Below are 22,805 nucleotides of genomic sequence, written 5' to 3' on the forward strand. Positions count from 1 at the left end.
GCGTGTGGGCTCCAGATCCCTGACTAGGGATCAATTCCGGGCCCCTGCATTGGGAGCTCGGAGTCTTAACCACTGCACCACCACGGAAGTTCCTATGAGACATTTTTTTTGAAATGGGGAGAAAATGTTACGAAACAGAAACACCTCCACCTCTGAACACCCAACTTTGGAACACTGTAGACAGGCCCAAAGCCACATTCCAGAAAGAAAGCAGTCCTACTCGGCCTTTCCAACTGTGCCTGCAGTGAGTCTGCGTGTGTTCCACAAGCGTTAATCCCATCGCATCTGAAAAGAGCAAAGGCAGTGGGCACCACAGCTGCTGTTAAAAGAACTTGAATATGCAGGCCCCCAAGGTTACAGATGACAATTCCAGTAAAGAGAACGCAGAAAGAGCATGATGAATCGTACTTGAAGAGTAGTTTATGGGATGAGCTGATCAACAGAGGAAATGATCCTGAAGGGCTGAGCAAACCCCTGTGAGGTGCCCACAGTGCTGGCCTTTGTGAGGAAGAGGGACGGATGGGTGCAAAGACCCAAGACCCGGGCATCTCCTCAGCCAATGTCTGCTGTGGGTTCAGCAGAAGGCTCGGACCTGAGACCCTAAAGACGAGGCAGGGTAAAAGTGGCAAAGGTTTTTGTTATTGGTGTTCTTTGTTTCTGAAAGACAATCTGGGAATAAGTCTTTAGATTCGAGCCCAAGAGAATCAGTGTGCATCAAAGCATGAAGAGTCGCCTGCACAGCAACAAATCTGACAGTTCCAACGCAGATGACACTGTTGTGGGAAAGGTGCATTTTAGAACACTGACCAGTAAAGGGAAGAAGACTGTCTGGGTTTAAAGCTTCCATTATTCTGTGGAAATACACACGGGTACTGCAAACTTGAACTCCTCCTGGACACTTGCAAACGGTCCAGTTTATGTCTGTTAAGTGGTGTGGGACAGGGGGAGGGATTAAGCACAGCATGTATTTGCGAAAACAAATATTTATATGTTCATAAAAGACTAGAATAACCATCCACTGAAATGATAAAAAGCAGTTATACTTGAGTGGTGGAATCATAGGAGACTTTTTTTTTGTGGTACGCGGGCCTCTCACTGCTGTGGCCTCTCCCGTTGCGGAGCACAGACTCCGGACGCGCAGGCTCAGGGGCCCAGCTGCTCCACGACATGTGGGATCTTCCCGGACCGGGGCACAAACCCGTGTCTCCTGCATCAGCAGGCGGACTCTCAACCACTGCGCCACCAGGGAAGCCCAGAGACTTTTTTTAACCTACTTTTTGTATGTTCTTGCAATTTTGTAACTTAATAAGTAACTTGCAACCAGAAAAAAAAAAAGCTATCAATCTAAGACAAATAAGAGAATAATCCCACCAATTTTTCTTCAGTGTTGGATCACAGAGACCGAACAACAGGACGTTAAGTCTGCACTTTCCCTACGTCCCTGACCCCGGGTGCCTACACTCCCACACCCTCCGCATTCACCTGTCTACCTGCTGCCGCTCTTTCTGCCAGCCGCTGCCCTCTACTCTCCACAAGTGCTCTCTACGGTTACGACTGCCTTCTCTCAGAGAGCATCTTGCTTGACCCCTTCTCTCTGGCATCAAAAGCTGTTGAACAAAGTTCTTCAGTAAGATAACTCTTAGGGAAGAGGATGAAGTGTGGATTAGGTAAAGAAAGATCAATTAGAATGGTTTTTCCAACATTCGAAAGGCAATTATGCTAAATGCAATGTTGTATCATAGATTTGGACCCTGGAACAGAAAAAAGACATTAGTGTAAAACTAATCCAAGTAGAAGTGTGTAGTTTAGCTAATTGTGTGGAAGCAATGTTAGCTTCTTGCTTTTGACAAATATACCGTGTTACATAAGACGTTAACATTGGGGGGAAGCTGGGTGAAGGGTATACCAGGATCTTTGCAACTTTTCTGTAAATCTAAATAGTGTCTTTTTTTTTTTTTTTTTTTGCGGTACGCGGGCCTCTCACTGTTGTGGCCTCTCCCGTTGCGGAGCACAGGCTCCAGACGCGCAGGCTCAGTGGCCACGGCTCACGGGCCCAGCCGCTCCGCGGCATGTGGGATCTTCCCGGACCGGGGCACGAACCCGCGTCCCCTGCATCGGCAGGCGGACTCTCAACCACTGTGCCACCAGGGAAGCCCAGTGTTTATTTTTAAAATGCAATTATGAGGGCATGAAATAGGACAACAATAAGAATAAAAGAAAGATGGGGGACAGACTAAATACATATTTCCAAGGCAGGTATCTCTCGTCACGTTCATGTTTCCGGGCACCTAAGACACAGCACATCCAAAACAGAGTCCTCATCCTCTGTCCCCATTGCTATTACTGGAGGGACATCACCTGGTCGTGCCCTTGGGAAGCCCGGGTCTCTGCCACATGTCCCCTCACTCCCTGAACGCCGGGGGACCACATGTCTGCAGTGAATGGCTATTACTCTTGCAAATGGTTACTCTTTAATGAGGACAGAGCTTCAGTTTGGGGAGATGAAAAAGTCCTGGAGATGACGGATGGTGGAGAAGGTCGCACAAACACGTGACTATACTTAAAGCCACTGAACCGTACACTTTTAAAATGATACATTGTATGTTATGCATATTTTGCCACAAGAAAAAACAAGGAACGTAAGGGCTCCTCGACTCCCTCCAGATCATCCCGGCACCTGGCCTGCCGACGCCCACTGCTGCAGCCCTGTCAGTGCTACACGTGCTTTGCTTCTTACTCCCCAGAAGGCTTTCCTGCCTTTGTGCCCCGCTGAGCAAACCTTCCCCGACACCCATCCACCTCTCTAGCCCCGTGACCCTAACTCAAAGCTTTACGACTGCGGTCTCAGATTCAACCGAGTCCTAATGTCACTTGGGAGTTAGGTCCCCAGGTCAAACGGAGCATCATCAAAATGATCCTTGAAAACTCCCTAACGCCATCACTAAGCTCAGCACACCAGCTTTCCCTCTGAAGTCCGTGGGTTACACTTAGGGGCCATCTTGTTTGAAAAATCAGTACTTTCAACACTCTGCGTGAGCCGTGCATATATATACGCGATGCGCAAATTCAACGTCCAGAAGACACAACTCACTTGCCCTGTATGTAAAAGCCTCCTACCTGGTCTCCAGGATCCCCAGCTCCCCTTGTGAGCCGCTGCCAGATCATTCACTCATTCACGCAAACTTTGAAGTGGCTCCTCATTATGTAAAAAAAAAAAAAACAAACAAAACACACAAAACAAAACCGGAAACAAAAAAACCAAACTCCTGAGTCTGTCATTCAAAGGCCTTTATAAACACAGAGCAAGTGTGATGCAGCCTTTGAGGGGCAACTGCCTGGTTTAACCCAAGCTCTTCCACTTACTACGTGACCTTGGGCAGCCTCAGACCTGCCCTCATCTGTTAAATAATAACACCTGTTTCACAGGGTTTTCCCACATGAGCTAACACATGAAAAGTGCTTACAACAGTGCCTAGAACTCAGCAGGTGCACGATAAACGTTGACTGTTATTACTTGCAATCAGATCCAAGCACATTTGCTGGCACTCTCTCTCTCACCTGCCTTCTCCTCACCCCCACCTCTAGCTCAGCAGTTCTCAAAATGTGGCCTAGGGGTCCCGGAGGCCCTTTAAGGAGGTCCAAAGTCAAAACTTCCTCAAAATACTATTAAGGTGTTACTTGCTCTGTTCACTCTCGTCCTCTCACAAGTCTATGGTGGAATTTTCCAGAGGCGACATGATGTAATGACGTCACTGTTCTGATGGCTAACAGAATGTGTGCCTGGGTATTCCTGAGTTTTAAATTTTGTTTAAATTTCTTATACGGTAAATATCGATACAACCCATATAAATGAAAGCTCACTGGGGGCCTCAATAATTTTTAAGTCTGAAGGAGCTCTAAGGCCAAGTGAACTATCGCTCCGGAATGTTGCCCAAACTTCCGGCCTCTCTTGTCTTTGTTCACATTGGTCTTCCCACTTAGGACACCCTTCCCTCCCAGCACTGTGATTCCAAATTCTTACCTTTCAAGAGCTAGCCCCAAACCTGCCTCCACGAAAGCTTTTCCTAATGCTCTCCCACCAAACACCCGAGTGTTCACTGCACCTTCAGATGGAACCTTATGTGCACTCCTTCATTCACTCATGAAACAAACATCAGTGCTGCTTTGGGCCAGTCCTGTTCCAGGCACTGAGAACAGAGACGTTTCTGACCCCTTACTTTCTGGTGGGGGAGACAGCAAAGAAGGAAATGAAGTCATAAAATCTCAGAGACTGCTAGGTGCTGTGAAGAAAATAAAGCACTCTAAGGGGTTAGAGGAATGTTGTTCTCGCCTATCAGACTAAGCTTCTTGAGCAGTGCTATCCAATACAGTAGCCGTTAGAGAAAGGAGAATGTAAAATATTTCAATAATAATTTTTATACTGATTACACGTTGGCATGATATTTTTGATACATTGGACTAAAATACATTACAGTTAATTTCACCTGTTTTCTATTTTCTTTTCAAATGTGGCTCCTTATAAAGGTTAAAATTACAAGACGGGGCTTACATCATTATGTCCATTGCTCAGGACCCTTCCAGAGCACAGGTTGGCCAACTGTGGCTTACAGGCCAAATCCAGCCTGCTCCCTCTTTTTTAAAGTAAAATCTTATTGGAACACAGCCCACTCCCATTTGTTTGCTTATTGTCTCTGAATGTTTTCACACTGACACAGCCAAGGGGAGTAGATGTGAAGGAGACAGTACAGCCTGCTAAGCCTAAAGTATTTCTACCTGGCCCTTTATGGAAGTCTGCTGGCCCCTGATCTAGAGGGCAGGGTCTGGCGCGGGGGGTGGGGGGTGGGCAGTCTCCACCTTCCACAGCACCCAGCAGTTGCAGGGGCAGCTGTGTACCCAGTGCAAAGAGCCCAAGGGATTTCCCTGGTGGCCAATGGTTAAGAATCCACTTCCGGGCTTCCCTGGTGGCGCAGTGGTTGAGAGTCTGCCTGCCGATGCAGGGGACGCAGGTTCGTGCCCCGGTCCAGGAAGATCCCACATGCCACGGAGCGGCTGGGCCTGTGAGCCATGGCCGCTGAGCCTGCGCGTCCGGAGCCTGTGCTCTGCAACGGGAGAGGCCACAGCAGTGAGAGGCCCGCGTACCACCAAAAAAAAAAAAAAAAAAGAATCCACTTCCAATGCAGGGGACTCAGTTCAAGGGGAACTAAAGATCCCACATGCCTTGGGGCAACTAAGCCCACGCACAACGAGGAAAGAGCCACGAAAGATCCCACGTGCCGCGAGCAAGACCTGACACAGCCAAAAATAAATAAATAAATAAATAAATACAGGAAGGGAGGGAGGGAGGAAAGGAGGGAGGAAGGGAGGGAGGAAGGGAGGGAGGGAGGGAGGGAGGGAGGAAGGGGGGGAGGGAGGAAGGAAGGAAGGAAGGAAGGAAGGAAGGAAGGAAGGAAGGAAGGAAGGAAGGGAATAGAGCCCGAGCTTTGGCAACACAAACATCCCAGGCCGGCCCCTCACTAATTGTGTGGCCCTGAGCGAGTTACAGGCATCCTCTCGGTTTTAGTCTCTTCCTCTCTAAACTGGGGACACTGGCCACTTTAGGGAAACAGAAAGATGACACACGCAAAGCAAGCATTACACTGCCTGGCACACAGCCGGCGACCCACTGGTACTGGCTGGATAAAGGATAGCAATTTCAATCATTTGTCTCTTGGACTGAAAATAAAGCAGTCTAAGGGGTTAGAGGGTTGCATTATACTCATAACAACGGTCATACATTTTCACCCTAAAAAGAAATTAAGTCCAATGAAACGTCTTAAGGACAGCTGTGTATTAACATTGGTCAGGAGGCAAAAGGGTAGTGGGGGGACAGCAGGTCTTTCTCCCGCGATGACCTGAAAGCACTGCCTGGTTTTCAAGGGCACGTCATTTCCCTACCCTCCTGTCGCCCCGTCTTTTGACAATTTCTGGCATTAACACGGCTGCTAGAAGACTACGCAGAAGGCAGACAAAAACCTCAAACCAGCTGTATATACTTAAAACTTGGGATGGGGGGTAGATTAAAAACTGAACCCACTGACGTCAACAGGGTTTTTAAGGACCTACGTGTCAGTCCAATTCCCAGGGCAGTTAGTCCCAACAAGCAGAATCTGCACCACAGGGAGCATATTAGACGTGCAGGTCCTCAGGTCCACCCACCCCAGTCTGACTGTTTCAGAAGAATCTGCAGGTGATTCCACGCACTCAGCCTTTACAAGTGCCGATCAGGTATCATTTACCCACGCTTTCCCCACTCGCCCACCACTGATAAACAGGGATGGTTTGATCCATTTTTAATTGAAGGAGTTACTCACTCCTACACGTGAGTCACTCAGAATATAAGCTTTCACAGAAAGCTCTCTTTCTCAAGAAGCGTCCAACCCAGGGAGAGAACCCGAGTGTGTCGGCTAAGTGCCACGGGGCTTGAGACGCAGGGAACAGCGCAACTGATTTGGGGAAACAGATTAGCCGGAGTCACCTGAAGAGGCTGGAGGCTATGTGAAACATAGGTGAGGAGGCTTGAAGACAAGCTAAGGCGTGACAACCGGCTGTGGGATCACCGGGCGGGGGGGGGGGGCGGTTGTCAGCCTGGGGTCCTGGGTCTAGAGGCAGGGAGACCACGAGAGGAGTCTGGTCACGAGGCAACCAGAGAGCGAACCAGTGCAGGAGAAGGGACATGCAGAGGATCCAAGAGGCATTTCGAACAAAGATTTAATGACAAATTAGAATGGGGGCCTGACACCAAAGGTACAGACAACAAAAGAAAAAACAGACAAATTTGGGCTTCATGAAAATTTTAAAACCGTATGCACCAAGACATTACCAACAGAGTAAAAAGGCAACCCAGAGAATGGGAGAAAATAGTTGCAAATCACATGTCTGATAAAGGATTAATATCCAGAATACAGAGAGAACTCCTAAAACTCAACAACAACAAAAAACAAACAACCCAATTCAAACGTGGGCAAATGACTTGGAATAAATGTTTCTTCAAAGAAGATATACAAGTGACCAATAAGCACATGAAAAGATGCCCAACATCACTAATCATTTGGGAAATGCAAATCAAAACTACAATGAGATATCACCTCACACCCAGCAGGATGGCTATTATCAAAAAATAAATAAAAATAACAAACTAGGATATGGAGAAATTGGGACCCTTGTGCCCTGTTGGTGGGAATGTAAAATGGTATCACTGCTATGGAAAAACAGTATGGCAGTTGCTCAAAAAAGTAAAAATGGAATTACTATACGATCCAGCAATTCCACTTCTGGGTATATCCCAAAAGAACTGAAAACAGGATCTCAAAGAAATATTTGTACACCCATTTTCATAGCAGCATTATTCATAACAGGGAAAAAAAGTTAGGATGGGAGCCCAGAAAGGTAAATTTAAAACGATCCCAAATGTTCTGATTTTTAGAAGATGTACACTTGAGTATTCAGAGGTGACTGTCACCATGTCTGCTACTAACTTACCAATGGCTCAGCAGGAAACATAGTTGCATACGCACACACACAGATAAAGCAAACTTGGCAGAAGGTTAACTGCTGACTCATGATGGTTGGTAATTAGTAATCACTGGACTAGTCATCCAACTCTTCTGTATGTCTGAACTTTTTTCATAATAAAAAGTCGGGAAAAGGAATTTTTAAAATTCCATAGATTTGGGGTGGGGAGGGCAGTTACACGTGGTAAGTCTGAGGCTCTAGATGACAGGACAGGGCTAGCAAGTAAGCAGTTGGGAACGCGCTATGGACGTGGACGTCGTGTGTAAGTGCAGGTACCAGCTGCACTGTCTGAGCAGATGACGGCACTGAAGAAAGGATAGGAGGAGAGGAGAACCTCTGAGAGAGGTAAGAGGAAAAAGGTGAAAGAGAGAGAAATTCACTACAGCCAGTACAGTGGAACCCAATGGAAGAAAGGTTCCAGTAGGAGGGTGACGGACCATATTAACAAGGCTGGCAGGTCAAAAGGACAGGAACTGAGAAAAAATCAGTGAGTACAGTGACCAGGAATTCACTAGTCCTTTGTGACCTTCAGAAGAGCTGTTCACACCCAGTGGTGTGAAGCCAGAAGGAGAAAGGCTTGGGGTGTGCCAGTCACAAGGAAATGGAGGCACACACCCTTTCTCATCACGGGGTGCTGGGGTGCCCCCCAAAGCACACTGGGGTGGGCGAGATGCTCTTTCTTCCTCATCTTGAAGGTGATATCATCAGCCTTCAGGGGCCTCGAACTCTTTTAAGTAATTAAACAGAGCAGACAAATATGAGGATGCTTTCAACACGGAGTATGTCACGTCCTGATGCTGCCAGAAGCCACACAAGAGACACAGATATGTGTGTGTCTGTATTCCTTCCCACCTGTACTTACGGGGGGCCAGCAAGGACAGTCCTGTAGATATGCCTGTCAAGACAGCTTCACTAGCCCTCATCACAGCAGCATCTCCCACAAAAAGGATCAAAATTAAAACAAGGAGGAAGAACCTCATCAGAGCTGCGGAGTGTGAAAGACCAGCTCTCGCTTGCAGGATGCAAATGAAGAACACTCTTAAGACTGCAGGAAATCTCTCCGGGAGCTGGGGGGTTTCATTTTATTGTTGAATAGGATTGACTGCTTTTTCTTTTCTTTTTTTTTTTTTTAAAGCAGTACTCAGTTAAATTTTTTTAACTGCTCAGACTGTCATAGTTAGACATAGCTAGAATGAATTTTTACCAGATATAGTTATGCTATCAATTTAAACCAGAAGTGACCTGGTAAGTGTCTTATTCCTTTGACCTCGCTGCAGAAAATAAAATGTTTCCGTCTCTCAAAATATGCAAACCAAAAACCCCTCAACCAGTCAACTGGATTTAACCCAAAAAGGACATGCATTCCAGCACTTACTGCCTAGCTGAATACTTCTGAACAGTGTATCATTTGCCTCAATGTTTAAATCATAAAAACTTTTTCACAATCCTGCTTCAGAAGAACACAGTATACCTGTGGACAAAACTGACCAAAAGATCCATTCAACACAGTCAGCCTGCACTGAAGGACACGAAATCCTCAACCGCAGACTGCAGCTGAAGAGCAAAACAAGGGCAAATAAGCTTGGAGTAGATAAATGCAGAGGGGTTCCCCATTAACATGATTCAGTTCCATCCTGAACTACAAAAAATTCCAGTAAGCGTTTTGCTCTTCCCTGTCTGTAACCACACGTCAGGTGGTTCCTAATAAAGCCCCCCGAGGCTGGCGGAAATGTCAGCAAGAGAAGAAATTCTGAACGTGTGTCCTTGCTCAGTAAGAGCTGCCACTGTGGACGCAGCAGCATGAAAACCTCGACTTTCTCAGGGCTTAGCATTGAGCCGCCAGGCCAGTGAAGCCTCAGGGAGGAGCTACAGTTAAAAACACCAAACTGCTAGTTAATACAAGTGACAGCACCTTGTAAACTGAAAAAGCACTTTGTAAACGGTCCTGATGGCCATTTCCCCCTTTTGAGCACCCTCCCGCCCTGATCCAGAAGCAGCCTAAGCTCTGGGCAGCAAACTCCGAAAGTTCTTTCAATCAGAATAGAAGCACAGATTATGTCTTCCAAGGGTTAAGGCTCTTTAAAAGAGAACCCACTCATCACCGAAATCGCCCTAAATTCAACTCTGAGGGGACCACAGGGTCAGCTAACACTGATCATGGGTCCAGCATTGTTGTGATGGCAATTCACGTCACACACTATACCTACACCCCTCTTGCAAAGTACTGGCCCCATAGATGTTCCACTGGAGTCCATGAGGCCCCCGGGGAAAAGAGTAAAAAAGAGAAAAAGTTCCTTTCAATGGAACAGGAAAATGACAAAGAAAAAAGTAGGAATACCAGTGATGTGGGGATGGGGAAAGCACTAAAAGACCTTCAACATCCTAAAGCAAAAGCAGGTGGGGAGCAGGGTCCGCCGGGAAACTGACAGGAGAAGGGACTGGAACTGAGCGGAACTCAGCCTCTCTCTGAGGAGTCCTTCCGAACCTGGACCTGACTCGTGACTCAGCATTCCCAGCCAGAGGGTGACAACAGCAGCAGGAGAGGGGGCACGAGGTGAAGCTGGATTTCCTAACACCAACCTTTCCTAAGACAACACAGAAAGACCAGTTACTCAGACTTGCTCTGCTGCAGGAGATGCACGCGGGGAATCAGACTTACAAAGGTTCCTTACACTCAACATCTAGGGGTGTTCACAAGTTCTCCGGAAATAAAATGTGTTTTCTGATCATTACTTTGATAACGACCGAGGGGCCAGGGAATGACAACTCTAGAAGAGAAGCGCCCTGCAGCGCCAACGTGGTGTTTCCCCCACACTCCTGTTCCCAGCCACGATCGCCTCCCTCGCGGCCACTGGTCCACCTCCCACCCATCCCAATGCCCTGCCCTTTCTCCTCACCTGCGCTTCCCTCCTGCTCCACTATGACTTCTAAGTGTGCAAAGACTGGATGATTAATGCCAATCACAGGGTTTGTGACCCATGTTTGATGAGGGAGCTCGATACAGTAACGATCTGTGACTCCTCAGGTGACAGCAAACTGTAGTCACTTCCATTTGTATTTGGGTTCCTCCACTTATTAGCAGTGTGGCATTGGACAAGTTACTCAACTCCTTGTTCCTCAGTTTCCTCCTCTGAAATACAGGGATAGTGATAGTACCTAATTCACAAGGGGTACTGTAAGCATTAAGTGAGCAATACACATAAAGCACTTATGGAGTGCCCAGCACACAGTACCCCAATAACGAGAAGGACAAACATTATGTAATCTTTAAGTACAAAAGCAATACTCTGTCATCCCTATAATTCGTAATCTCATTACCTGACTTTTGGGAATTTCAAAAGATGCCTCCTGGATTCTGGAAGATATACATAACATACATACATACATACATACATACATACATACATACATACATACATACATATTCATTCCCTCCCCCTCCTGGAGGTTGGTGAACTTTGGCAGACGTTACTTTAAACGTGCACTACTGAATTTCTTATAAAGTAATAGAGGAGTGAAGATCATGAGTGTTTATAGAAGAGGCTTAGTAAAGAAATCAAATCTATAATCCACCAGGTCACAAGCAACAACATCATCAAATAGGAGTTCCTACACCCCTGAAACAAACCCCTGTGGTGCACCTTTTGCTTCTCTTTCGAGTGGCATCACCCTATGACACATGGATGTGATCTCCTGAAGGGACGGGGCTGGCTCTGTCTGATGGACATCAGGATGGTGTCTGCTAATAGCCAAGTGGCTGCTACGGGCACCACCTGGCTACACTTCTGGTTATTCCACCTGTGCAGGCTCATTTCAGGGGCTAGAAAGACAGACCTCGTATTTTATTGCAGAGAGACAAAATGAGGCAGTGACAAGGCCAAGGTCATTCAGAGTACGTGACAGACAGGAAGAGCACCCAAGGGTTTTGACTTCCAATCACAGGACACAAACACACGCCCTTCATCTGGTGAAAGTGCCCTTGAGTCAGGTGGCGAGCCAGACAGAGGCACCACGAAGGCACCGAGGCCTAGGAGTTAGAAACCAGAAGCCAAGGGGCGAAGACTAAAATCACAGAACAGTGAGATGCCACAAGCGCTGTGATCCTACCTGAATAAAATGCAATTAGATGCACTTAGTCCTGCATCTTGGCTAACCTTACATCACTAAGAACAACTGTTTTTAATGGGCCCAGCACCTGGACAAGCAAAGGAAGCAAACTTCTCATGCTGTGATGCTACACTTAAATAGCTTTCCCCATGGAAATGATGGCCTGAGTAGGAGCCAAAAATAGACTGAAAAGCCAATTCCTGACATCAGGGATGCTACACACACACACACACACAAAACATCTCACAAAAGCAGGATGATCATGAACAGCTTTAATTTAGACATGAAATTTCAAACCAGGTAAGACCCTGAAAGTTGTGGCAACTGAGAGCAAAAGACAACGCACAAGAGATGGGCAAGCAAAGGAAAGCTAAAGCAGTGTAAACAGGAAGGCCCTAAACCTGGACAGACAGACAGCAGTTAGCTCTCTTCCTTATAGGGGCCACTCTGTCCAACCGTGTCATGTGGAGACCAGAAAGACCCACCATGTCTAGCCCATGCTCAAGAAGGGGAGGAGGCTATCGGCATTTGGCTTTATTCCAAAAATTTACTCAAAGGATGACCACTGATGGGGATGGGGCAAATCTCCGCATAGGAGATCCATGGCCAAATGGGAAAAGTTTCAAGTAGATAAATCAGCTACCATACTGAAGGGGTCAGGAGCTCAAGGAAAGGAAGGAGCACAAACTGCGTGCTTCTTTTAAGTCCTAAAGAAGCTTAACTTTGGCTGCTTGAAGCCTCAGGAGCTGGACCATAAATTCCAGTTTCTAGGAAGAACTACTTATTTTATTTCTGTTGATAATGTTCATGGTAGTGGCCAGGAGGGGGTAGGACTTGTTGGCCAGCCTCTTCACCTCTCTCTCTGAATTTCCTGAATTTGTTCATTAAAAACTTAAAAGAAATTAAGAGACTAAGATTACTCATTGTCCACCACACTAACATGAAAACTACAAAAACACTCCACAGCCTACTAAACAATCCACACACACAGGACACTATTTAAAGAATGCCAATAGTTGGCAGCTTTAAAAAGAAATGTTTCCCAAGACTGTCACTATTTTATTCTATCAATAATTGGGTTCTCAAATCTCATAACCAGGTTAGTGGTGGACTAGGAATCAGAACCTAAATGCTCAGTCTCGGTCTAATGGTCTTTCCTTTACAGCACACCGTCACCTCAATGGATTTATAAGGAGTGGGAGGTGAGAAGGAAAATCTTCCTAAACCACAATGCTGCAAGGTCCCAGGACCCACCCCATCACCCTAGTGGGCGGTCAGGAGCAAAGCAAGAGAGACATTCAGCTGACCAGGGTCATCTGTGCCTACGGCTCAGGGTAGCGGAGAGGTACCTATCAGGTATAAACTCGCCTCTCCCTCCCCAATAAGCCTACTCTCAAATCCTAAAAGCAGCAGTGGGTCCTGCCATCCATGAATAGACACTACATGTCACCACTTCCTAGAATTCTTATATCCCTTAGCTTCTGCCAAGCTCAGAAGCTGCAGAAACTACAATGGCAAAGAAAACATCACCACTGGCGCCACGATGGATTTCAACAAATTCAAAGCAAGTCAAGAGGGCAGCTTCAAAATCTATCCGAGCTGGTGCCTTAAAGCTATTTTCTACTAAATTCCAAAATAGGTATTTTAAGCCAAACCTCGTATAATTACACATGGTGGGGGGAGACAGACTGAACATAACTGTAAACAAAGTTAACCACCAGTGTCAAGATGAACAGGAACAACAACTGATAAACATGGCAGCTCCCAGCAGTGAGCTAGGCCTGCCTCCCTGAGTCCCAGGGCAGGAGGCCATGACATAGAGTAAAACGAGTTCCGTTCCAAAGTCACAAACCTTTCGAGAAGATGGTTAGGGAAAAACATTTTTTAAGAACCCATGGGAAAACGCTAGCAACCATTTGCTAGTGTGACAATGCACAAACACAGTGTAAAGAGCAAAAATCTTCTCTTCCCAACACGGCAATACCGGTGGTAATTTTTAAGAAGCATTCTGCTGCAAAAAGTAATCCTTTCCACATACTTTTGCATGAACTTATCATTTTCTCTCTGAGTCAGAGAAGCTACCGCCTGATTTGTATTTCTCTGAGGGGAAGCCAGGGGTCCTGTGCGCAGATTTCTATGTCTGTGGATGCCCATGCACTCACTGGCCAGGAAAAAGATCTTGCTGGTATCAGCAGTCACTTCTGCCACTAGGAAATGGATCATAGGCTCTTCCTGGGAGTGGGGCCTTTTTCCCCGCCTGAGCTGTCATCACAGACCCCTCGTGCAGGTCACCTTTGTCTCCCAGGGTGTGAGAAACCCAGATTAACTTCTCAAGTGCCCTCCCCTGAAATCAATCACACCACTCAACATCCCAGGCAGCTAAAACCAGCCCAGGCCTGATTCCTGCTTCCCAACATGGCAATACTGGTGGTAATTTTTAAGAAGCATTCGAAGTGTTTTCTTGAAGGAGAGAAGGAGGAGGAGATGAAGAAGGGGTGAAAAATACAGGGGGCGTGTGTGTCTGTCGGAATCACTGATAAGAATTCACACTCAAGAAAACAAGTCATGAAAACCACCAAACCAACCTTGGTTCACGTTTATGATGACGAATGCTGTTTGCAGTTTTGTAAAACTGCAATATTCACCAACATCATAATGGAGTCCGACGTTTCCTTAATGGCCTCAGGTTACAAAATAGTATTTTTTTTCCAAAGTCCAACTGTACTGAAGAGTCATCAATCCCAGTCAGCAGCTGTCACATCCCTCCCTGCTCCCCCAGTACTATTAATATCACAGCTCTGATTGTTAATGATTTCCTCAAAGTTCCCTGCAGCAATTAAAACGAGGCAACAAGGTAAACCACAAAGGAGTTGGTTTTCTTCACCCATAATAACGCATTCTGTAATCTAGTGAACTTCTTGGGGTTTTATGTCGGCCGCGATTCTCACCTCTATCTTTATTTTGGAATGCCACAACCCCTCCCTGCACGGACCAGACCGGCACGGCCTTCCTTTCTGGATGCACAATGCAGCATGCAGCTCCTTGGGGGTCAGCAAAACGCCGCACCGGTGTAAAGCCGAGCGTGCCCGAGAGCCCCAGGAGTTCCCCCCACTAGAGTGGGTCCACATACACAATCTTGAGGCCGACACCGCAGCCTAGTACGGCTTGGAAGTCCTCCGTGTGCGGAAGCCCAGGGCCCGGTGGCCCAGGGGCTGGTGCAATGACTTTGCACCGGAGCGTCCCCTCCGCTGAGGCTTGTCCTCCCACCTCGGCCCACTGCAGTTGCACCATTCCGGGCAGCGACCCGCAGGTCTCCCCTCCTACCCTAGGGCTCTAGCAGCCAACTCGGTCCTCCATCGGCCCCCGGCCCCGGCCCCCGGCCCCGGCCCCGGCCCCCGCCCGCCGGCCCGCCGCCCAGCCGCACCTTGGTCTCCTTCACGTGCTGCTTGACGCCCTCCGGGTACCACTGGACGCGCACGTAGCCGCGGCGCAGCGGGCTGGCCCGGCCCTCCTCGTGGCCCGCGCCCCCCGCCTCGGAGCAGCCCGAGCTCCCGCGGCCCTCCTCCTCGCCCTCCGAGTCCGAGTCCTCGCCGTGGATGAGGCGCACCAGCCCGAAGTGCACCGAGCCGCGGTAACGGCCCGACACCAGGTCGTGAGAGAACAGCAGCCGCTGCGAGCCGGCTTCGGGACCGGAGTCCGAGGACGGCCCGGAGGCCGAGTCCGGGGCGGGCGCCGGCGCCGGGGCGGGGGCTGCGTCCGGGGCCAAGGTCTCGTCCGGGGCCGTGTCCGGGACCTGGGCGGGAGCCGGGACTGCGGGCGCGGGTGCTGCGCGATCCGCCATAACTGCTCTGTACGAGTCTCGGGCGGCGGCTGCGGCTGCGGCGGCGGTGGCGGCGGCGGCGGCGGCGGCAGCAGAAGCGGCAGCAGCGGCGGCGGCGGCGGCGGCGGCGAAAGAGGCGCGGGCAGGCGGGGCCAGCCGGCGCCGGGGGCGGAACCACGGCGCGCTGACGTGACCTTACGTGCCGTCGTCGTCAGAAAACCAAGATGCGGTTGCTAGGGGCTACCGCCTTGTCGCTAGGGGACGCTGGAGATTCTGCCTGGGGCGGGGGGCGAGGTGGGAAAGGATGAACTCCACGAGGGCGGGCGGGGCCGGAGGGGATAAAAGTAGAGGGAGCGGGCAGGAGTGGGGACCCAGGAGGAGGAAGTAGAGTGGTCAGCGAGGAAAAGGGGAGTGGCCGAGGTGGGACGGAGGATGGTCCGAAGAGTGTCAACAACATTTAATGAGCTCCCCTGGCGTCTCCAGTCTAGTCATAGGCACTGAGAGGGATACAGAAAGAACAAGATACAGTTTCTGTCCTCTAGGTGTTTACAATCTAGTTGGGGAGGCAAAACATGTACTGTACACATTAAACAGCTTAAAAGCAGCTCCAAGGCAGCTTGTAAGCAAGGCCACATAGAGAGTGTATCTAGAGTGTATTGCGTTAGGGAATTCCGTGTACAGCCTGGAAGGTTATGACCCCTCAGGGATTGGTCAAGGGGTTGGTGAAGGAGTCCCAGAGAAAGATCAGGAAGGTAAGCAAGTTGGGCTTTCCTGGTGGCACAGCGGTTTAGAATCCGCCTGCCAATGCAGGGGACATGGGTTCGAGCCCTGGTCCGGGAAGATCCCACATGCCGCAGAGCAACTAAGCCCGTGCACCACAACTGTTGAGCCTGCGCTCTAGAGCCCGAGAGCCACAACTACTGAGCCCGCGCACCGAATCTACTGAAGCTTGAGTGCCTAGAGCCCGTGCTCCACAATAAGAGAAGCCACCGCAATGAGAAGCCCGTGCACCACAACGAAGAGTAGCCCCCGCTCGCCGCAACTAGAGAAGGCCCGCGCGCAACAACAAAGACCCAACGCAGCCAAAAATATAAATAAATAAATAAATAGATAGATAGATAAATAAGAAAGGTAAGCAAGTGTTAGTGGCCCCTGTGGTTTGGCTTTAAATACATCTAAATGAGTTCAAAGCTCCTTGAGGCTTATGCATGGCAAGAGGTAGGATAGTGAGGTAGTTAAGAGTAGAAGCCATAGGGGATTCCCCGGTGGCGCAGTGTGAGAATCCGCCTGCCAATGCAGGGTACATGGGTTCAATCCCGGGCCCGGGAAGATCCCACATGCTGTGGAGGTACTGAGCCCGCGCACCTAGAACCCGTGCTCCGCAACAAGAGAAACTACCGCAATGAGAAGCCTGCGCGCCGCAAGGAAGACTAGCCCCTGCTCACCGCAACTAGAGAAAACCCCGCATAACGAACAATAAGAGTTTGATTCCAATTTTCGACACTGCCACTTACTAGTCTTATAAAGTTGGCAAGCTGATAAACTTGTTTTCACCTTAATTTTCTCATCTGTAAAATTGGGGAGGCGATAGCAGTACCTGTCTCATCTGGCATTTGAGAGGATTAAGTGAAATAGACCAGTGTCTGACATAGAGTTCCCTCAGTAAACGGACTTTTTTATAACACTACATTATTATAATATTTCAAGCCCCCTGCCTAGACTAAAATTCTAGATTGGCAGAGCTCTTAGACCTATGATCTGTTCCAAATTGCCATTTTAAAATATAGGGGCTTCCCTGGTGGCGCAGTGGTTGAGAGTCCGCCTGCCGATGCAGGGGACGCGGGTTCGTGCCCCGGTCTGGGGAAGATCCCACATGCCGCGGAGCGGCTGGGCCCGTGAGCCATGGCCGCTGAGCCTGCGCGTCCGGAGCCTGTGCTCCGCAACGGGAGAGGCCACAGCAGTGAGAGGCCCGCGTACCGCAAAAACAAACAAACAAACAAAAAAAAAAACATTATATATATATATATATATATATATATATATATATATAAAGTAATTATACTAATGTGTCTCCTAAGTAAGTTCCAAAAGATTTAGATGTATTCTCAGTGGACAGATTCATAATGGGTTGTTGAAAGGAAATTAGGAATAATCAAGATATAGCCCTCACCTTTCTCAGTTAAAATCTTTTTTTCTTTTTCCACAATTTTCTGCAAGACCATCAATGGCAGATTAGTAAGATGATTCAATATTACAGTATTTAGGTTCTTCAAAAAAGTCATTGGGTAGTTTATAGGCTGCCGAGGATACAGACTACACTCATGGAAAAATTATAAGAACACTCATGAAAGAAAAAACATTTTAAAAAAATAGAAAAAAAAAGAACATGCATGAAGCACAGATGGCAACCTAAGTACATGAGATGCCCTGAGCCAAGTACTTATTGAGTATTGATGTAATATTGGGCTTGGGGTGGGGGGTCGTCAATGGACCTGTATCTTAGAAAACTCACATACTAAGGTATAGAAAAAGAGCTTAAGAGGAATTAGTATATGATTCAGGGCCACTGCTGGGTTCCCAAATCATCGGCTTCGCATCACAGACCACAGTGCAGAATGGCCATCTGGAATCATTGCTGTAAGGACACAGTTCCCCACTCCCTTCCCCATAAAGACCTGGGAGGCTTAGTAGCAGTGACATAGTAACTTCTATTCCATCTACCATGTCCCTTTAGCTCTGTCTCCTTGGCCCCAATCACCTAACATTTATTGATCATCCACCTAACATGTATTGATCACCTATTATTGACCAGGCACTTTGCCAGGCACATTCACATACATTATCTTGTTTGTTATCACAATCTGGAATATAGCTGTAATTAACCCTCTTGTACCAGTGAGGAAACAGAACCCAAGGAATTCAGCGCCTAAGGTCACAAGGTAGTAACTGGCAGAGCCAGGTTGGAACCCAAGTTTCCTGACTCAAGTGCAGGGTCTTTTTTTTTTTTTTGGCCATGCCGCGTGGCTTGTGGGATGTTAGTTCCCCAACCAGGGATTGAACCCAACCCCGGGCCCTCGGCAGTGAGAGCACGGAGTCCTAACCACTGGACCGCCAGGGAAGTCCCTGCAGGGGCTTTTCTAGTCCTGTGTCCATCAAGGGATGGGGGGTGAGCAAGTCGTTAGGAGGGGCAGGGCAATGCAGACCCGAAATCTTTGTTTGATGTCAAAAATCCAAGTGAGCTTTGCGTTCTACTCCAGCTTATGCCAGTGTTTGTTTTAATATAAAAAGAATGTCCTTTTTTCCCTAATCGTTGAGTAAAATTAGCACTCCAGGAAGATGTGCTGTGTTTATTCTGCGGCTTCTTATAATAACAGCTAATAATAGCAACCATTTATTGAGCTGTAACTTAACGCCAGGTACTATGATAAGTGCTTTACATAGCTTACCCACCTTTACATAGATTATCCGCCTGTGAGGGAGGAAGTATGAGCCCCTACTTTGTGAAGCACTGTGCCAGACTGTGCTGTGCCCCACTGCCGCACCACTACCAAGAACGTTCTAGGTTGTAGGCAAGAGACCTTGATTTCAAATGCTGACCCCTCCCTTGCTAAACCTGTTTTGAGCACGTGGATCCTCTTGTATTTATATGTGTAACCCTGGTGCCTAGTAAGTGCCTGGCACAGCATTGGCACGCAATAATGTACCATCTTGGTGGGTACTGTCTGAGGTTTCTGTACTTCCATTTGACCAGTTTCCCATCCTCTCCTCTGTATACCTGAGGAGTTGAAGCTGGGGTGGGGGAGAGTGGCGCTCTCTAGCCCTCTCCTGCCCATGCTATCTCAAAGCCCTTTCTTCTCGTTTTTTCATATTTTATTTATTTATTTATTTATTTGGCTGCGCCGGGTCTGTGTTGCGACATGCAGGATCTTTGTTGCCACGTGCGCGATCTTTGTTGCGGCATGCAGGATCTTTTAGTTGTGGCATGCGAACTCTTAGTTGCAGCATGTGGGATCTAGTTCCCCAACCAAGGATCAAACCCGGGCCCCCTGCATTGGGAGGGCAGAGTCTTAGCCACTGGACCACCAGGGAAGTCCCTCAAAGCCCTTTCTATCACCCCCAGTTTGAGCTTCATCTGAGCCCTTTTACAGAGAGAGGCTCAGTACATTCCTCCCCACCTCGTGGTGACCTTCAGTGTCCTCACTCAGACCTGAGATGCCCTGGACAAGGTTTGAGGCTTGACTCCTTCTCAAACCCCAAACCCCCAGACAGTGTCTCTTCACATCCAGGCTGGCGAGTGGGGTGAGCCTGGATGGAAGCGACTGACTGATTTTTATTTTCATAATTGATGAATGAAAAAAACCCTTTATTCCCCAATGGAGAAACCCCCTTCTCTCATGGCCCCAACATCTAGCCCTTCTTGGCGAATAGAGATGCTTCTTGGGAGAATTTTGCTTATTTACAAATGTGCCTGCCAGAAACTGAGCTAGCCTGGCCACTCCCCTTGCTAAGGAGCTGGCCAGGTGCAGGAGGCAGCAGAGCTGTCAGCAAAATGAGCTGATCTCGGGGAAGCAGGCCGTGTCTTGTCCCTATCTTAACGGGCCACTGGCTGCCTCTCCAGACCCATGCATGAAGTGTGCATGGGCCCCACACCGCCCCCTGGGGGGGCCTTACCCTGCCCGGCCTCTCCAAACCTCCGTGTAGGCGCAAATTCAGATGGGCGCAGAGAGGTCCTTCTACCCTGCAGTGAGTGTTTGGGGGCTCCAGGCTGGCTTCAGCACTGGGAGCTTTAATTCAGAAAGTGGGGCAGGAGGGGAGCTGCCCTGGAGAGTCCTCCCACACCTCAGTGGCTGGCTGGAGAAATGCCTCTGAGATCCAGCTGTGTGTTGCTCTAGAATCACGGGCTCTGGGAGTTAAAAGGGCTCTTCTTGTCCCTGGAGCCTCACCTCTCCTTGCATTGATGCCCTGGGAGAACCAAGTGTGGGGTCTGCCCAAGGTCACCCTGCAGTACAGTCAGAATCAGGACCCAGGCCAGCTGGCCTTTGGCCATTCTCACTCCTGACTCTGAGGATGGGCTGCAATCCACTGGGTGAAACACTTTGTGCTGAGGGCAACAGCGGGAAGGCTGAGCCCTAGTGAGAGCCCAGGCTTGGCAGGCTCATCCTGCTTCCCTCCTTCTTGAGGATACAGGGGCCAAAGACAGCAAACCCACCAGACCAGCCTGCAGAACAACAGGAGTGGCTTAATCATGCCATGCTCTTCACCACCCCAGCACCAACACATGGGTGTTTCCTGGATGACCAGCCACGGGTGCCAAGTGGCATCTTCCCAAACCCCTTCCTTTTCCCAGAGTCCTCATCCAGGTTGATGGCAGGGTCACTTACCTGGCTACCAAGTTGGCCACCTGAGGGTCAGCCCTCGATATTGAGCTCCGTAAGTCATCAAAGCCCAGGTCATGGTCCCTCTACCCGCTTTTCACAACCCCAAATCCAGAGCTACTCCGAGGAGGGCAGCTCCACGGGGGCTGGTGCGGGAGTGGTGATGGGATGGTACAGTGGCTAAGGCTGAGGTTCTGCCGTTAGATGAACGTGGGTTTGAAGCTTGTGCTGCCGCTGACTCACTATGTGACCTTGGGCAACTTATTTTACTTCTCTGAGCCTTGGTTTCCTTTCTGTAAAATGGGAATAATAACAGTACCTACTAGATAGGGCTACTGAGAATTTAACTGACATGATGAATGGGAGGTGCTTTGCACCTGCCTGCACAATGTAGGAGCTTGATCAACGTTACCTGCTGCTATTAGTTCATCTCCATCTCTTGCCTACACCATTGCTGTAGTCGCCTCACCACCTGGTTCCCGGGAGATTGAAAATATAAACATGATCATCCGACTTCTTAGCTTAGCGTCTTTCCGTGGCTTTCCATGGTCCACCAGAGAATGGCACAAGGGCCCCTACATGAATTGGTTCCTTCCACCTGCCTCCCACCCCACCTTCCACCTCTGCACCCAGTGCACACAGTCCACGCTCTGGCCTCAGTTGCTCACGCCAGGATCCCGACTTTTTGGTGCCGCCATGCCTTTGCACTTGCTTCACCGTCTGCTTGTAATTTTTTATTCCTCTACTTCAACCCATGGTTTTACCTAAAGAACTCCTTTTCATCTTACAATACTCAGCTTGGGGCTTCTTTTTATTCTATCTATCTATCTATCTATCTATCTATTTATTTATGGCTGAGTTGGGTCTTTGTTGCTGCGCGCGGGCCTTCTCTAGTTGCGGAGAGCAGGGGGTACTCTTCGTTGCAGTGTGCAGCCTTCTCATTGCAGTGGCTTCTCTTGATGTAGAGCATGGGCTCCAGTACTTGTGGCTTGCGGGCTCTAAAGCGCAGGCTCAGCAGTTGTGGCGCATGGGCTTTGTTGCTCCGCAGCATGTGGGATCTTCCCGGACCAGGGCTTGAACCCGTGTCCCCTGCATTGGCAGGCGTATTCTTAACCACTGCGCCACCAGGGAATCCCCAGCTTGGGGCTTCTTATCTATGAAGTCTTCCAAGAACCCCATTTTCCCCACTTATTCCCCCACTTACCTGGTCATACCTGTCTGATTGCATTTATTTCCCTCTATTACAACCATTTGTTTGCATGCCTATCTCTCCTGTGGGACCGTATCTTCTTGGTACCTTTGTATTCCAGCATCCAGCATAGCTCTGATTCATAGTAGGTACTCAAAAGATTTTTGTTGAGAAAAAGACTCACAGACATAGAGAACAGACTTGTGGTTGTCAGAGGGGAAGGGGGTGGGGGAGGGATGGATTAGGAGTTTGGGGTTAGCAGATGCAAACTATTATATATAGAATGGATAAACAACAAGGTCCTACTGCATAGCCCAGGGAACTATATTCAATATCCTGTGATAAACCATAACAGAAAAAATATGAAAAAGACTGTATATATATGTATAACTGAATCACTTTGCTATACAGCAGAAGTTAACACAACATTGTAAATCAACTATATGTCAATTAAAAAAAAATTTTGTTAAATGATTGAACAAAACAAACCAACTTCTCTCAAAGGTCCCGATGGTGCCAACAGGTCCCTGGGACACCTCTGTCTTTGCTCAAGTCCCAAGTTCTCCATTTGTCCTAGACACACACCCCACACAGGCACATTCACCCCACGTGCACATACATACATATACACATGTATACACACGCGTGCACACACATACACATGTGCCTCCCCCCACCATTGCTCTCTCCTTAAGCTTCAGTTTCTAGATCTGGACTGCCCACTGCAGTGGCCCTTAACCACCTGTGGGTCTTGAGCACTTGA

General features: G+C 48.5%; 1 protein-coding gene across 1 annotated transcript in view; it reads right to left on the reverse strand.

Moving 5' to 3' along the window:
• Positions 1 to 15,571, reverse strand: part of UBE2O (ubiquitin conjugating enzyme E2 O) — a 58,807-nt gene extending 43,236 nt beyond the window's left edge. The window contains exon 1 of the mRNA XM_081218036.1: positions 15,083 to 15,571. Coding sequence (XP_081074162.1) covers positions 15,083 to 15,499 — 417 coding nt within the window. The 5' untranslated portion in view covers positions 15,500 to 15,571. The remainder of the gene's footprint in view (positions 1 to 15,082) is intronic.
• Between the last annotated feature and the right edge of the window lie 7,234 nt (positions 15,572 to 22,805).

This window comes from Mesoplodon bidens, assembly GCF_964165515.1.
Source record: "Mesoplodon bidens genome assembly, chromosome: 19".
In the NCBI taxonomy this organism is placed as follows: Eukaryota; Metazoa; Chordata; class Mammalia; order Artiodactyla; family Ziphiidae; genus Mesoplodon; species Mesoplodon bidens.